The sequence below is a fragment of the Pezoporus flaviventris genome, unplaced genomic scaffold (assembly GCF_033815535.1).
Source record: "Pezoporus flaviventris isolate CSIRO_AGI_PZ_B2104156 unplaced genomic scaffold, CSIRO_AGI_Pfla_v1 ptg000023l, whole genome shotgun sequence".
Classification (NCBI taxonomy): Eukaryota; Metazoa; Chordata; class Aves; order Psittaciformes; family Psittacidae; genus Pezoporus; species Pezoporus flaviventris.
In genome coordinates this window covers 8516621-8534147 of record NW_026892571.1, presented here as the reverse complement: position 1 = coordinate 8534147, position 17527 = coordinate 8516621, and the positions used below count along the sequence as shown (strand labels likewise).

Here is a 17527-nt window from a genome sequence, read left to right as displayed (position 1 = left end):
TAGGTCCCAGTCACCTCTGTTCCAAAAAGGTTATATGAAATTGGAGGAAGTGAACAGGAATAGTTGGATGATAAGAAGAAGTAAAAAAAGTCTGTCATTTCAGAATTGTCTAACAGTTTGTCATGGCTTAGCCCAATTTATTTACCCCAGCAAAAGAGAGAACATAACTGCTGTCTTATGGATTTTGGGGTAAACTCAGAGAAAGAAGCTCTACTTAAGAGGAGGGGCAATGCTGGCACAAGCACAAACAGACCTAGAATAACCATGCATCGATTTAAACTAGAAATTGGAAGAGGATTTTTACATACCAGGGAATAAACTGCCCATTATGGTAACAAAGACAAGAAGCTGCATAGAATGCTATCAATTCCAGAAGAGACTGAAGAGACAGAAGAGACAGAGATGTCCTTCCCGGTTCTTTGTTTTGGTGCCTCCAAGTCCAGGAGTGCTGTTTTGATTTACTTGGGTGTTGGACTCTGAAGAGACAACAGGAAATAATGAATTCAGAAAATTTGTAGAGCCTTCAGCTTGCAGAAAATTTGTTCAGTGACCCTGAACTAAGCACACATCACCAGATCAGCATGAGCATATTTCTGCTTTTCTTCTCCAGAGCCTTGTTTACAATTATTGGTTTGGACTTCTTCATTCTGTTCATATAGATCATAATGTATAACTCAGACTGTGATTACAGTGAGCATTCTTCAGTGTGGCATAGCCACCTTGTGCAGATATTCTAGCTGCTTGTTCCTTTCTCCATTCCAGTACTAGTGCTATGCCAGTACAGCTCTTTATGTGATCATGCAAAGAACTGATCCAGCTGAAAAATACCTTTATATTTTATCTTTGCTATTTCTAATTCAAATCACACCCTCACTCTGGTTGCTACCCTACTGCATAAAGGGTTGTGCCAGCACAAAGTAAGAGGTGACTAAAGGACAGATAGGAGTCACTTCAGCAATTTAAACAGCACTGTCATCCTCAGGCTGCTCTCAGTCTGTGGTTTGCAACCCCTCTAGGCCAATGAAAGATCTACATGTTGATGATGATGGTGCCATTCATCTTTCCCATCTCTCTCATAGCTCCTGTCGTACTGGCAGGGCCTGACCATGCAACTGAGACAGTTCAGGGAACCAAGTCAGCTGGAAACTGATGAAACTATCTGAAAATCAAGCACTTATTTTTACTTATTTTTTTCTTTAGGTTTAGTTTTCTGTCTTTTCAGTTGCCCAAACCAGACCTCAGCAGTCCAGTTGAGGTAGCATTTGGAGATCAGGAACACCAGTCAGGGGCAGCAAAGCCAAACACTTCTTACAGAAGCTGTACCAGCTTGTACCGCTTGAATGAATCACTTGGTTTCCTTGCTTTCTGGAAACTACTTTTGTGGAGATCCAAACTAAAGGTTTTCCTGATAAGAATGTGTTGGCAGAAAATAGTTGAATTTCCTTTTATGGAATCCCCAAAATACTGGATTCTGGGAAGATCTGTGCCTTTGTCCTTCACAGATGGTTCTCTCAGCTGCTGCTAGGATCCTTTCTTTCCTCTCTTTGTTAGGGCGATCCTACCCATCAGAATGCCACCTCTGGGTCAAAGACAGAGTCAGTACTGTGTCACCTGTAGGAGTCCTGTAGAGCTGGCTGGAGCATCTCTGGTACGCAAGCAATAGCTTTTTGAAACTTCAGCCATGTCTTGCTTGTAGGTACTTTTCTACTGCTTACGGGTTTAGAATAGTAACACCTAGTCCTGTACTAAATGGATACTTTATAAGGCAACATTGTAATAGGGCTCCCATGGAATTACATATTACATTAACGCCAAATGAGTTCATTCTAAATTCATTATGAATGATTACTCGAAATACCAAAGGAATTAATAATCATTAGCCATTTAGTGTGGAGGATTGCTGAATAATTGCCAGATACAGCTGTTTTAAGAATTTACAAGCTTTCCTGATCAGGTTTCATTCTGAAAGAATCATTAAGTGCAACTTTCTTTTCACTGGAGAGTTCCTACTTTTATTTTGAATCTGTACTCCTTGTTCAATTGCATTCCACTTCTAAAAGCACTTCAAAGATAGTTACTCAGCCTAGTTCATTCAGTAATGGAATTACTTTCCTTATCTCCATTTTGTCTTTGAGTGTATCTCAGCTGGCTTTATACAACACATCTGAAAGGTTAATAAACTTTAAAGCATGTTGGAAGACATTCAAGGGCAGGGTGACTCTGACATGACAAAAGGAATGCAAAAGTGTTGTATTTATGACTTTGCAGCAAGTAAATTCTGAAAGTAATGGTGTCCAAGGCCTTTGATTTGGTTCTTGAAAGTTCTCTCTGTTCCGACCAGCATTTGAAGACTCAGCTGTTTTGCATATCAGAGGTAGCTGGCTTGGGAGACAGAAGGGATTAACTGCTCACTTTTGATGAACTTTTCCTTTGGGTATAAGCTTCCACAAGAGTTCTAAGTCTTTGACAGCTCATTTATGCTGTCAACAATAGCCACACAGTTGTAACTCATGTCATCCTGATAAATTCAGTGTTGAGCTTTTCTGCATAACTTCTCATTGTAACCATAGTCCTGACAATATACATTCAAAGATGAGATTTATTATGTTGATGTTGGGAGAGTGACTCAGGTTACAAAGTTAGGTAAGCACAACTATGAATGCATGGGTTTCAGTTGTTTGGGGGGGGGTGGGTCCTGCTTGGTGAGACAAAATCAGAGGTCTAAGGTGTCTGTGCATCTCAGACCTCACAGAGTAAGGTTGTAACCCTTCCATTCTGTCTGCAAGCAGCACTGTTCCTCTAAACATGCACACTCTTATTTGTGTTTGTTTGTCACCTGAACCCACTCAGTGGGTTTTACAAATGCCAGTGGGCTGCAAACAGCATTTGCAAGTAAAGTCACTTAATTACATTGAAGTTTTGGTTCAACTGCAGATGATTCCCCCTGAATCCAGGGAAGCCAGTGTTTGGCCCCTGACCTAAAATGTTGCATTAAACCTGTGTGAAGCACAGTCCTGTGTCTTGTTGATTGGCAAGATAGCAATACAAATGGATTTGTGTTTAAGCAAAGGCTAATGCTATATGATATGTCAGTGCTGCCATAAAGCAATGCTTAAGAAATCATCTTCATTTAGAGCTATATCCCAAGATGAAATATATGAAGGTAATTGCTTGTATAAATAACTGATATATTTTTATATATACCAGTATAAATAATATATTTAACATGATTCTTACTGAGCTGATTATAACCAGAATGAGATAAGCAATCCCTCTTTGAGATTCAGCTGTGGCACGGGGCTACTGCAGATCTTGGTATGTTCTGACTGAAGTCAGGGGTTTACATGGGTGAGGAGTGGGCTGAGCAGGACCCACTCCCTGCCATCCGGGCCCTGAGCGTAGGCCACCAGATGGCAGACAGTCTCCTATGGAACAACGGTAGTTGATGTGACCTACATAAAGAACAGCTGCGTATTTCTCCGTTGAAAATGACAGTGCCAAGTACGCTGACGATAATGGCACTTTCTGAAACATGTTGTCAGCTTTTGCACCTGAAGCTTTTTATTCTTTTGCCTTTCTCTGTTATGATTCTCACCTTGTGCCAGGGAAGTATCTTTTATTTTTATCACTAGTCTCAGTTATAGCTGTTAATTCAATTGGATTTGAACTGAGTTCTGTTAAGCACAAAAATGATATAGCCAAGGTTGTCTGCAGGAGAGTGCAGACTCTACATTCACAGACTCGCAGAATTGCTATGGCTGGAAGGGACCTCTGGACATCATCTGGTCCAACCCACTGCCAAGGCAAGGCCACAAAGAACTGGTTGCGTGGGAATGTGTCCAGGTGGGTTTTGAATGTCTCTGCAGAGGGAGACTACAACCTTCCTGGGCAGCCTGTTCCAGTGCTCTGCCACCCTCAACATAAAGAAGTTATTCCTTATGTTGAGGTGAAACTTACTGTGTGTTAGTTTATGGCCATTGCTCCTCATTCTCTCATTGTGCACCACTGAAAAGAGTTGGCACCATCCTTCTGGCATCCACCTTTGAGATATTGATATACATTAAGGAGATTCCCTCTCAGTCTTCTCTAGACTAAATAGGCCCAGCTCCCACAGTCTTTCCTTATAAGAGAGGAGAAATTTAATCCATTCAACTACATTGTAGCAGTTAAAATGGATTAAATACTTGTATTTAAAATACATGTATACATAGACATGGATTTTTATTTTATTTTATTTTTACTGGATAACTCTGGAGTTCTCTGCATCCTTTATTTCAGTGATCAGCACACCAAGGATGAAGCACTGCTGTAGGGGTATGCAAAAGCAACATCACATGCTGACAGCTCCCAAGAGGCAGGAAAATAATACTGTAAATGCAAAGTGTAAGGTCATTAAATGAATACTGGTTTTAGCTGAAACTTAAGAGATAGAGACCTTGAAAACTAACACAATTGTACAAGTGACTGTAACTGCAGTAAATTCAGAGGGCCTCTTTTTCCTTTATTCTTGGAATAAACATTGTTCTGACTCAGTGTTTGGAAGGCCACTTAGTGAAATTCTTCATTCTCCAATACATTATTGAATTTTGCTACATTTTTATAACAAGGCAGGAATGAAAATAAGGATTTGTTTTGGAATAAGTGAGCAGAAACACAGGTGCAAATTCACAATGCACATCAAAGACTTCTCTGCACAAACAGGTAGAGATGACTGCATGTTCGCTCAGAACTTATTCTGTGCTGATTCTGATCCTGAGCAGCCAGGCAGAGCAAGTGCATTTATTAACACTGTGTAGCCTTACCTTTATTGTTTGGATGGATGCTGGTAACCTGTTCTGGAAATCTCATGTACAGTGTTAGTGTCCAACTCCCTGGAGGTGAATAAACTCATACTTTATGTGTGTCAAGAATGACCCACCCAGTCAAATAGTTACTCATTGGTAACTTACTATACTACACACTGGCTCTATGCTGCAACATTCCTACTGCAGGCAAGCTCTAAGTATTTTATAGTTGTGTAGATGTCAGCATTTTTATATCACATTGCAAGAAAGCTATCAATGTAATTTGATCTTGAGAGAGAGAACATAAAGGCTCAAGTACTGTTCATATACTCTGATTATCTTTTTCCTGCTCCACAGAGCTGTGGCATTTTTCTTATCCAGTTCGATCTATCCTCCAAGGTCCATGTGGTGTTACTATGCCAGTAGTATTGTTTCCCAGTATGTTTTATGTAAACAGAAGAGTTTATGGCTTGAGTTCATTTACCTTCTTCACAGGGTTGTGCATGTCTCTCTGGAACAGCAGGAGCCCAATGCAAGACAAGCCTTCAGTGCTCAGCTAAGCTGAGGACAGACTCAGCAGTCACCCACTTCTCCAAACCACAGCTGGGACTGGACATTACCTGGTTATCTTTCAGTATACACTGAGCCACATGGAGATGATAAGAATTTTAACTGGGGGCTTGCTTGCTTAGCCAATTGTGCTAAACAGCTGTAAGGATTCTCACATCCCATCAGTGAGGAAGTGTAAAACTGTTTAGAAGCAAATGGTGTTTCACAGCTCTTGTTGTCGGCTTCTGAAGGCTTGTTTATTATAAGAATGTTGAAAGTAATGTGCTATACTGTGGACATTAGGTTAGTGCCTGCACTTAAGATTTCTTACTGCCTTCATCATCCATTCACTATACGATAAGCTCTCATAAGTCACTTTCTCTCAGTGTTTCAGCTTTCCCATGTATGAAATAAGCTTAATGATACTTTCCTCTAAATGGTATTTTCAAATCTGTGTATGACTGAAATTACTAGGGGTTTGCCTCTATTAAAGGTATATAGTTTACACTGCTGTAGCTTAACTGGCATTTACTTAGCTTTACCATGGAAGTGAGAACTGAGGCTTCTGTGTATGTTCTTGTTTTCCATACTAATGCTGGTTTTCTTTATTTAGATAGGGCCTAAGCATCTGGGTCCAGCTGATAAAGTTTCATTTTCAGTTGTTTGCTCCTGCACAATTGGTCATTAAATTCAGCAATTTTGGGATTAAGCTGAAAGAGTTGTAATTAAAAAACCTAAGTATCAAATATGGTTGTGGGATAGTCACAATCATTTTACAGACATCAAAAGTGCAAAGGAAACACTGGTGGTAAAAAAAGTTTCTCTTTCCCTTCCCTGAATCTCATGTATTTGTAATAGATACAGAGCCCCCCAGTTCCTTACTTTTCTCCCACACTCCTGTGTTTTGAATGCTAATCATAGGACACAGAAAATGTTCACAGAGGGAAGGTATGTGGCTCTTTTTTATTTCAAGTATGGATACATCCTTTTAATTGCATGCAGACAGCAGATGGTATGGCTTTTGTGGCATCATGAACTCTAGCACAATATAGTCAGCCACTGCACAGCATGGTACAATTTAAATCTGAGTAAATATGGGGAGAGTGAAGGGTTAGGGGTGGGAAGGCAGTAATTCCTAGGACATTTGTTCCATTTTGATTTTACAAATTGACCGTGATCCTGTTCTGCTTCACTCATGTTAACTTTCTGCATCTGCTCTAGAAAACTCTTTTCCTGCCACACACATACCCCCAAGCAAATGTTTTAAAAAGTTTTTAAAAACTTCAAAAAAAGCATCTCCATTTGAAAGTGTAATGTTTTCTTTCATATGAAATGTAAGATTTTCAAGTTACTTTCTCTCAGACTTCAGAAAAGGAAGTAGGTAAAAGACCAACCCAGAAATAACATAAATTCCCAAGCCATGAGCATGAGGTAAGCTCTTTACTATGCACAGGTATAATCTCTCATAAAACTGACTCGGAATTTTCTGAAGCTTTTTCTGGTCAGAGTTTTTTTTTCCATTAGAAGCCCCCTTCTTGCCTGATTCAGACTTTTCACCCATCAGTCAGTGTGTTCTTCTGAATCCATCTCATTTTTCCCCTCTAAGGAAAAGTGTTGAAACTGCAGAAATTTTCCTAAGGCAGGGAATGTTTTCCTATTCAAAACTCACATGCCCTGTGAATTCTGTCATTGGTTTAAAGGCCGTACAACTTAGGACCAGCGGAGGCTTTGTACAGAAGAAAGCAGCTTAGCAAGTAAAATTGAAAAAATAATACAAATTAGAGAGGATTCTTTTCATTGAGTTGCAGCATACCCTGACATGTGATATGCCATTAAATATATGAGTACATAGCAAATATATTTAAGTTTAATGAAACCTTAACCCCCAACATTTACTAATTTAAGGGCTTATTGTAGTATGCTGTGACAAAATATTTGGATATAGGCAGACTTATTTCTAGTTCCTCTAGAATTTAATGCTGGTATGACATAATCTATATCCAATCCCAAATCTGTGAGGCTGCATCAAGAGACAGCCAGTATGTGACCATAAAGGAGAAGACTTGTAGGAGGCAGCATTTGCTAAGAGGCACCGTTCTTTCTCAGTTCAGTACAAGAGCTTGCAAACTACACTACGCCCTCCAACATGCAGGATTTAGAGCTGAGGGAGTGTACAACTGACTGTGTGAACTCAAAGACAGTGTTATTGATCATAAAACTATTAGATGTAACAGTGTTTCTACTTTGTAGAGTTTAACCATAATGATATACCATGATACATGATATTTAACATTTTTCTGAAGTCTCATTCCATGACTGAATCTTGTCTTGATCTCTGATAGAGTGTAGTATGGGTAAGTATTAACTAGAAATTCAGAAATGGTTAGATAGAATACATTAATGTGAAAGTACACCAAGGAGAGCAGTGGTGAAGTTTAGTGGACCTTTGTTTTTCATGTTTTTAATCACTTAGTCTATGTTCCTGTTTTTCTGAACAGTTTCTTTATTCTAAATAGACATATCATTGTATTAGCATGTGGGATTACATTAATTGCATTTAAGAAATGGAACCCACTTTGCACATAGCAACACTTGTTGAACTTGCGTTATGTATTACTCCAGATTTTCATAAAACTGGGCAAAATGGGAGTTTCCTTTTTGATTTTCTGTTCCTTCCTGAATTCATTAATTAAATAAAAATTCCAATCTATGGTGCCATTCTCACATAAATTTTAGGAATAGTTTTCCTCGGATTAAAAACAGTGGAGCTATGCCAATCCACAGCAGCTGGGAATTTCCTACCCTGCTAACTGTGTGTGACAGTGGATTTGATAGGCACAGGACACCTCCTGTATGCATTCTAAATTATCCGTCAGACTTCTTGTCTTTTAACATATGATTCTCTTGCATAAATCAGAACTCTGCTGCTCCAAAATATAGCTTTTATACCTTGTGCAAACACTTCCTAAGCAATACACAAGACTGTTTGTCTCTCAATATTAAATAAGGTATGCAAACATCATGCCATGGAGGTATCTAACGTACTTTATATCTGAGTAATGTAAAATATTTTATACTTCTTTCTTTTTTTCTATATGGAGATAAGGTTAAGACATGTGCAGGTGCAGTAATTTACCCTGAACCCTCTCACTGCCCATATCCTGCCAGAATTACTTAGGAATCTGTACAGCTTGTTTCATATTTTGAAATCTCAGGACACTGCTTTGAAGCCATTTTCTCCCCTTGTAACATATTTTACCATTATTCTATCCTGAATGCAAAAAGCAGTGGAATCTTGAAAGAAAAAATGTATCACTTTGTTTAAATATGCACTAAAATGGAAACTGAGCTTTTGTCCCTGATTTCTGCTGATCTCCACATTATTTCCAAGGATGTATAATTGAATTATAACCTTGATTTTCATACAGGTCAACGGCATCCATGCTAGTGACTCACACACATCATAAAAGTATATTTCCAAGGGGTGTGGATATAGGTGGGCTGAACAGCTTGGGCTGGTTTACAAAAACCGGGGCCTCAAGCCATCTGCACATCTCCATTCTTTGTTCCAGCTGCTACTCTGCTCTACAAGCCACATTACCAGGGCAACATGGCATTTACAGGCAAATACGAGTTTGAAGGCGATGAGAACTATGATGACTTTGTGACGAAGATTGGTGAGTATGTTGTGGGTGTAAGACTTCAAGGTTATAAATTAGTTAAAAAGCCTTTTTTTTTTTCCTTTTTTGAAGTGCTTTTTACTGAAATGTGCTGAGATCCACAGGGGCTAAAAGTGGTAGAAGCGCTCTACACTTCAGCAAGGCGATTCAGTTTTCATTCTTATGGCACTTAAGCACTGCTAGCTGCAGAAAATAGTCCTGTTTTACAGAATTAGTATTTCATTTCAGTGACAGTAGAATGAAGGGGCAAGTTGTTTGCAGTTTGATGATTGTGAAGGTAACTTCTTCTGTCCCATTCATGAGTAGGGGTATAACTTTAGTATGAAAACACTTGTCAAAATCTTACACAGTAACAGGTTTCTGTGAATGCTTTCAGAAGACTGCAAATCTGTTTCAGAGATTACCCCATAAAAGCTTTTTATGGACGCTATGATCTGAACACATAAGTTCAGTGCTTGTGTTTATTAATTTAAATAGCGCTAGCACATAGTGAATAGGTATGTGCAGCTACATAGCAAAGGCACATACAAAAGTTCATACATGTTGAATTGCACTCATCTGCATGTGGAGGTTAATAGAAGGGGTTATTTCCACATATATTGTATCTATACATGTATTCTGTTTATCGCTTCTCAGGGAAAAGGATGTAAGACTAAAACTTATTTTAGCACATGCACTGCTGTGTACCTATAGTTTCCTTTATACCAGTCATTTAAACTCAGGGCTTTGAAACTGCTAAGGACAAACATACCATTAGCATGCTTCAATTCAAATACAGCTAGTAAGCTATTAGATTTGATAAACTGTATGTTTCTATTGATTAAGGTCTCCCCAGTGACAAAATTGAAATGGGAAGGAATTGCAAAATAGTCACTGAGGTGGTGCAAAATGGAAATGACTTCACCTGGACACAGCATTTCCCAGGAGGCCGTACCACGACCAACGTATTCACAGTTGGCAAGGAAGCAGACATGGAGACAATGGGTGGTAAAAAGTTCAAGGTAAGTTCATTTAGCTCTTCAGTTCTACCCTGTCTCAGTTGTCTTTTAATTTAGGGTGAAAATCAAATCTGTCTCAGGCACATCTTCCTTAACTTGATTTTCTCATCTGTCATAGCTTAGAAACATGGAATTTGCCTCCATTTCTTGATGCCCCTAGCAAAATATTTAAATCTGATTTTAAAGAGAACTACAGCTTCAGAACTGTATGTACTAATAAAGAATGAGGGTAGAGTGTCAAGAACCTACTGGTATTGCAGCTCAAGCAAACATAATGCTCATTGCAACTCTATAGTTAGTTGGCAGCTGTGTCATGGTCCAGCAGCTGCAGTATGCTGAGGGGAGTGCTGTGGTCTCTAGCTTTGCCCATGCCTGTCTGCAGTGCTCACCTTTTGAAGTCACTTGTACCTGAGCCTTAAACAAAAGGCTGTATAAAGTGAAGGTCGGGAAAAAAATATTTCTGTATCCTCCTTCCTATTGGAAGTACAGAGCAACCTGCAAGTTAAGCAGCCTCTTGCAAGATGGAAGATTACACAGTACTGATCTGCTCATGTCACAGACAAAATCTGGATACAAAACCTGCTGTAAAATTGTTGCTTTATTTACCTTATTAATTTCTCAACTATTTAAAGGAATAAGACAGTTTGGGATAGCTAAACTCTGCATCTGTGAGGTGTCCAAAACCCTGCAGTAAATAACTGGATAAATGTTTTATACATATTGGACAGACAGGAAAACCAGTAGTTGCATCAGAGAGCTGTAGCAAACAGAGCTTAACAATAGCATTGCATGATTTCCAGAACTTTTTTAGTCACACCTTTCTGTTTATGGAAGGTAAAAAACTATTTCTTTGGCTTTGAGAAGTCTTTGTGAAACCTGACAGATAGAATAAGACACAATTCTACTTGGTCAAACTATTGCAAAGTTAACAATTCTGAAATACTCCAAATTCCATTCTTTGTGACTCTGGCACTTCAGCAATTCAAGCCTATTAAGTAACCAAAGATGGAGGCAGAGTAAATGACTCAGTAGAGAAACCACCGCCTTTATAGTATAGTGTTGCTGAACAATATGTAAGTTAGTAACATGGTTTTCTGGTACGTGGTAGAATATATCCACTCTTCATTCTGCAAATTATTTTTTTTTTCCCCTTGAAGTATAACTGCCTCATCTGTTTTTATTGCTAAAAGCAAAGATAAGACTGACTAGTTACACAGACAAGACTGATTTTGTGATGGAATTACATACCTAGTTTTGGTGCTCAGCTGGGCTGCTGTAGTATTTCTGGCATACTTCTTCCATACAGAAGAACCTTTAACAGCAATTGGTACAGGATCTAGGGTAAAGATCCACATCACTTGTGCACAGTGACTTTCGTGCTGCTTGCAAGCAGGTTGTTGGTATCAGAGAATGCTACTTGTTAGATGGACTGTTAGATGAACATTTTTCTATTTAAATTGTGAACATATAAGAACTAAAGCACCAACATTTTAGTCTTGTTCATGAAGCTGCATGTGTAATACACGACAATATTTTTAAAGGTAAAAGCTTCAGCATCAGGTGTACAGCTGTTTACTGTGTATCTGATAATAAAAATGCCAGTAACCCCAGGGAATATTAAACCTTTCTCTATTACAGGCAACTGTAAAAATGGAAGATGGGAAATTAGTAGCTGATTTTCCCAACTATCGCCATACTTCAGAGATTTCTGGAGGAAAGCTTGTGGAGGTGAGTTCTCAAATATCCAGGTTAGCTTATAAAAACCAAACCAACTAACAAAAACCACCTCAAAAGTAGCAGGCTTAAAATCCTGAGTTTTACACAAATGAGATAATTGTTCTCCAAAAGCAGTAAGTGATTCCTTTCAGGGAGGATAAGCATCCTTTCTTGATTCACAGAGTAACTTACTTATGGTTAGTGTCTGTTGAAGATGCACTCAGATATGACTGGCACAGACATAAGTCAGTTCAGGAAAATTTTTGAGAATCAGAAAACATGATGTTTGACAATCCTGTTTACAAGTTTTACTGTAAGTATTGTAGTTTCAATGATCTTCCAAAGCTATATTGCCATTTTGTTGATAACTTGGAGGTGCTGAAAGCAGGATACATTTAAGTTATCCCTAAACCTCTAAAGCTTTTTGTGTAACAATATTTTTGCACTGTATATTTCAAACTTGACAATGCCATTAAGCTTATTTTTTAATGTCTTCTACCCAAGGGTGAATGTTGCTTCAGTAAAGGATAGGTTCTGTGAGCCAGTCAGCAGGTCTTTTAATTTGTGACACTGAAGCTATAATTGCAGTTTCAACCCAATTTTAATTTGTTCTTTATTCCAGATTTCTACTGCTTCTGGTGCAGTCTACAAAAGGGTCAGCAAAAGGATTGCTTAAGACAGTGAAGCCAGTCTCTTCCAGTGCACTGGAAAACATTCAACAATACAAATAAATACGGATTGTCTTTCTCACTCTCTTTCACTGTATTTACAAACATGAAGAATTGGTTTTCAGAGTAATGTTATCCTCAAAATTAATCATACTCCATGCCTAAAGATCTGACAAATACTAGAAAATCAGAATGCAAAAATCAGAAGATGCAACAAAGCATTGGGTGATGCTGTCCAGTCTTTCAGGGTATGATGCATACTTAGCATTTTCAAATGTTGTCTTCCACCTACTTAATAGAAGTTCTATTCAGTTTCTGTCTAGAGAATAAGACAGTACTCTGCCCAAAGTGTACATCAAAATGCAATACCTGATAAATGCCTTTTGTCCTATTACTGGTTGGAGGGCAGAAATTTAGGAGCTTGAAAACAAGAGAAAGTCAGTGTATCATTCATTAAAATATAAGCTTTCATACTGCTATCATGGTTTTCTCATTGTTGTCAATATCCCCTCCTGACCTGAATTCCTAGAAGATATTTAAGGTTTTACAGACAGGCTCCTATGAAAAAATGTGGAAGTCTTATTTTCTCAGTTCAGTCCTGTTATTTACATAAAGTGCATATGCGAACCTGTTCTCTTGACACAGCAGGAATTAAATATAAAAGTTTTTGGATTCACTGTTCTAAACCACTTCTGGCCAATACTGGGTCCACAAAGATTTTCCCTTTTCATGCTCTTTTTTTTCCAGCTTGTCTTGCCTTCTGGATCCACTGAGCTGTTTGGCCTCTCAAGCTAACCAGTAACTAGCCAGGGCATGTGTCTTGTGTACACAAAATTCATTTTCTGATTGGGTACATGACAACTGATTCGGAGAAAACTCCAGGAACAAACTCGCCAACAGTTTCAAGTTGACAAGCAGGTATTCATTATTGCGGCTCCCGGAGACACGGGGGATAGCTCCTCCTAACGTGTGTCCCTGTATTGCTACTCAGGCCATCCTTATATAATCACTGGGCATACTATACATATTCATGAGGCTATGCTTGAATTATATAATTTTCAAAAAAGTTTCCCGCATGTATACAAAAATGTGATGGTGGTCTTTGAGGATCGTTTACTTCTCCATTGTTCTTCATAACTTCTGGCAGTCTTGGAAGCACCAGCTTAATGGGTTCATTAACACCACAAACATAGCAATTATCCTGGCCTTCCATTTATCAGTTAGTTTAACTGTACCCACCCTGGACATCTGCTAGTCCCAAATACTCCCCATCCCCAGGTTGTTTCTCTAGTCTGCTTTTCTTACACTTTTTGTACTAAGGTCCTAAGGACCTAAAACTATGTCAACTACCTTCAAGCACCCCAGTTATTTTCCATTACAAAGCCATCAAACTTAGAACTGATTGTGCTTTTGTGCCTCCTTGTCTCACTGTTAATGCCAATCATTTTGGTATGTTGCATTTAAAAAGGCTTTTGATTCCTTTTTATATTTTTTCCTCAATAGAGATTACTAAATTTTCCAGCTGCAACAAGGTTTCATCCAAACTCCATCAGTTTAACCCAAACAGGCTACATGGGTCTTATGACCAGGTGTTGCTCAATGTATTGCTTACTCTGCAAGGCAAAGCATAATGCTGAGCTCTAATTAAACACAAGTAAAATCTGAAACCTGTTCAATCTTCAGACATTTTTCTGGTACTTACACAAACAAATCTACCGATTTCATAGAATTCTGCTGAAATTCAGCCTCTTCAGTTATATGAAATTATATTGAGAAGCAATAAGGGATCTCTCTAGGCTTACTCCTTGTTTGAGTTCAGGTGAGCTAGTACATTGTTGTGCAAATATGACATCTTAGAACATTTGGGTTTAGAATATGCCTGTCATATTCAACACTTAATGAATTACACAGAGTGACCCATAGAGTTAGGCAGAGGTAGACATTGGGCAAATGTTATATGAAACTAAAGCTTTTAGTGGAATTAAGGGATAGTGCTGTTTTGTCTGAACCATTTACTCTCCCAAGAGCCTTCTCTGAAGCAGGTGATGCTGATACCTTATGATTCCCTGCTTTGAAAACAAAATGAAACAAGGCACCACTAATTCCAGTTCTAGAGGCAACTATATTTAGCTTACACAACTGGCGCATTTTGTTTTCACATTCTACATGTGATTAACTCACTCTTCATTATACAGACAACAATGCTTGAAGGGTGGGATTCTTAGCTAGCCTCTCTAGAAAGCATTTAAGGGGTGCTTTCACATGGTAAAAAAAAAAAGCATTGCTGCCTTTTCAGCTGGCTTGTCTTGAAATGGCAGCAGAGAGCAAAATAAACCCCTTGTGGGGTGCAACTTGCACAAAATTGTCACCAAGAATCCACCAGTTTGGCCCACATTTGCTAGTATCTAGACTTCTCAGTAAAAAAATAGTACTAAACTAAATTTTGTTCAGCAACACCTGCACACGTTACTGGTGAGTTGATTAGACTGATCAAAGAGCATTATATACGCTTTAAATTGTTCACTACAGTGTGTAAAACTCGCTAAAACAAAAGGATCAAACAGCGGCTTTGACAACTTTGCAAACACCAAGTTGTGGCTTTCTTACAAATAGGGAGAGGGTAGTAGTTTCCTGCTTAAAAAAGCAGCAAGCTGCAGGTGCAAGATTTTTAAAGCTCATTTTAACCATTGCTGCCTGATCAACATTGGCAGACTTCTTCCATCTGTATCCTGCTGCAGCTCTTGTCAGGGCTCACTAATATATTTGGGGGTTTTATTTTAATGTCAGCTTTCTCTTTGGTTATGGTTACCTGTGCAACATCCTCCCCCCTGTGAGTAACTAGTGCCATAGCCCATTTTGTATTCTGAGCCATGTCTTGCTGCATTTGCTTCTGCAGCAGCTTTCCTTGCTTCCAAGGCTGCCAGGGAAATACAAGCTAATCAACTTGTAAAAATTCTGATCTATGACTATAGACATAGATCAGTGACACCATCAAACAGCACAAGCACAATATAAGAAAAATTCATTTGTTTAAAAATTAACTCAGCTTTGCATGCACCTCTGCAGATCACTCCAGACAGAGCAGCTTTATGTGGGCTGCACTTTTACATTTGTTCTTCCTGATGAGGTGTTTTGACAGAAGAGAAAAACAAATAACCAGAGACATGAAAAAGTATTTACCTAGAAATTAAATGTGTGGAATTGCCACCAACATTCAAGGCACTGGGGAGAGAGCTGTCAGTCAGCAGTATTAAGCCAACTCAAATTCTAATAGATCTCTCCCCTTTCAAAGGCTGCTCTTGGACTTAACCTGCCCCAACTCCACCCACGATACAACAGCACATATGGAACATGGAAGTCAATGCACAATTCCTGCTTAGAATGTAGTCACCAGAAGAAAGACTGAATGTATAGCTGTATTCTCCTATTCAGTCTGTCAATCTCCTCAGGTAAGATAGCACCTCCAAAACACACTGGCCATCTGATCTGCTTTTGTATCTCCACCTTGTCTCTGCACATTTTCTGCCTTTCTTGTGCAGTGACCAAATATCCTGATCTGTCTAATCTTTCACAATTTATTTTTTAGCAAGGTCTTTCCATCACAGGTCTTACCACTCTTCTATAAAACATTATGACTGCTCAGATCAATTATTTTGAAGGTATAGACATGTACTTTTTACTAGCTGTTAAAAGCTAAGGAGAAACCACAAAAGGAAGAGAGTACTTCAGCTGTGTGGCGTGTTTATTAGAAACTTTCACTGGGAATTTAGCAAGTATTTTCACCATTAAGCACAATGGCAGTCCAAAGTATAACACTGCACATGATGCAAAAACTATAAGGGTGACGGAAACCTCCCCCCCACCTCCCTCCCCCCTTCCCTGTGTATGTTGTTCTTTATGACTCTTGAAAGACAAAAGCACACACTGAAGTCTTCTGAAAATAAAGTTTAATATAAATATAAAGCTAACAGAATAAAAGACAAAGTTCTCTAAAGTTCTAGAGTATTTCTGATGAGTACTGCCTCCTCAGTTATAGTTTGCATTTAATAAAAAAAAAAAGTCAAGAAGATTGCTCTAGCCTGCTGAATGGAAGAAATTATTAGCTTGATACCAGTTGTGTTCTTGGAACATAGTACACAAACACATGTTAGCATGCAGGCTCATTTTCCCCTTCCACCTTAAAACACCATTAAAAGCAAGTCTCTAAAAATATAATTTAAAACATCACTATGAGACACAAGGTGAAAAAAATGCCCCAAGTCAGTAAAAGCATATTGCACATTTCATGTATTGCTGTCCTGAGAACCTTCAGAGAGAAGGCAACCCAAGAGTACTGCCTTCAAACAAACTTACAGTAGGTTGCATATATCAAAACTAAAGGTTCACATTTGCAGAAGTCCATTTCTTGTAAAAATATAAATTACCATAAAAGTCTACAGTTTTCTGAACTATGAGCCCTGGTTTCAGTTGAGAAAGAACCCTCTGGATACATGACAGTAGATGTGCATCTCATTGCAAAGCTGCAACAGGATCTTCAATTTACCAGCTACATTTTCCAAGAGAATGCAAAGTCAGAAAAAACTGAGTCAGCACTGCAGTCAAACTCTCATTTCACAGTAAAGTTAACCAGTTCTCCACCTTTGCCCCATTAACACCAGTTCTTCTGTCCTGAGTCCGAGCTACTGCTAGAAGTCATTGAGCCCAAAAGATAAAATAACTGAAGGCCGTGAACCTTTTAAGAGGTTTTCCAGGAGGATTTCTTCAAGTAACATTAAATCCCTGATAAAGCTCATGAACAATTTTATTAAGAATAATCTCCAGTCTCAAAAGCAGCAGCATGTTAAAGATGTAAGAGATGATTTAAAGTTTTGGTTTTGTTTCTAAAATGCTTGAAGGCAGAGTGATGTTCTGTTCAGCAGCACCAAGTTCAGATTCCAGGAGAATTTCAAGTCAAAAAGTATTTGATAGTCTTCTGGCCAGTTTTTCTTTTTTTTCCTTTTATTCTAAAGTCTTACTCCTGAACTATCACTCCTGATCAAAGGAAATAGAAAGTGTCCTACATATAGATTTCTGCATAAACAAAGTTCACATTTAACTGATGCCAATTTCAGTATATTTTAGTAAAAGCTTCC

The 17527-nt window shown here is 38.6% G+C and overlaps 1 protein-coding gene across 6 annotated transcripts in view; it reads left to right on the top strand.

The window, feature by feature from the left end:
* FABP6 (fatty acid binding protein 6) overlaps positions 1 to 17527 on the top strand; it is a 57104-nt gene that overhangs the window by 22583 nt on the left and 16994 nt on the right. For 5 of the 6 annotated variants that reach the window (XR_009743969.1, XR_009743967.1, XR_009743968.1 and 2 more), the window contains exons 2-5: positions 8906 to 9010; positions 9839 to 10014; positions 11650 to 11739; positions 15686 to 15844. Coding sequence is in view for 1 of the 6 variants with exons in the window: in XM_061456600.1 (XP_061312584.1) it covers positions 8906 to 9010; positions 9839 to 10014; positions 11650 to 11739; positions 12350 to 12403 (425 nt within the window). In the remaining 5 variants the exon portion in view is untranslated. Of the gene's footprint in view, positions 1 to 8905; positions 9011 to 9838; positions 10015 to 11649; positions 11740 to 12349; positions 12478 to 15685; positions 15845 to 17527 lie in introns of those variants that run through there. The other variant, XM_061456600.1, reaches the window with a different exon arrangement.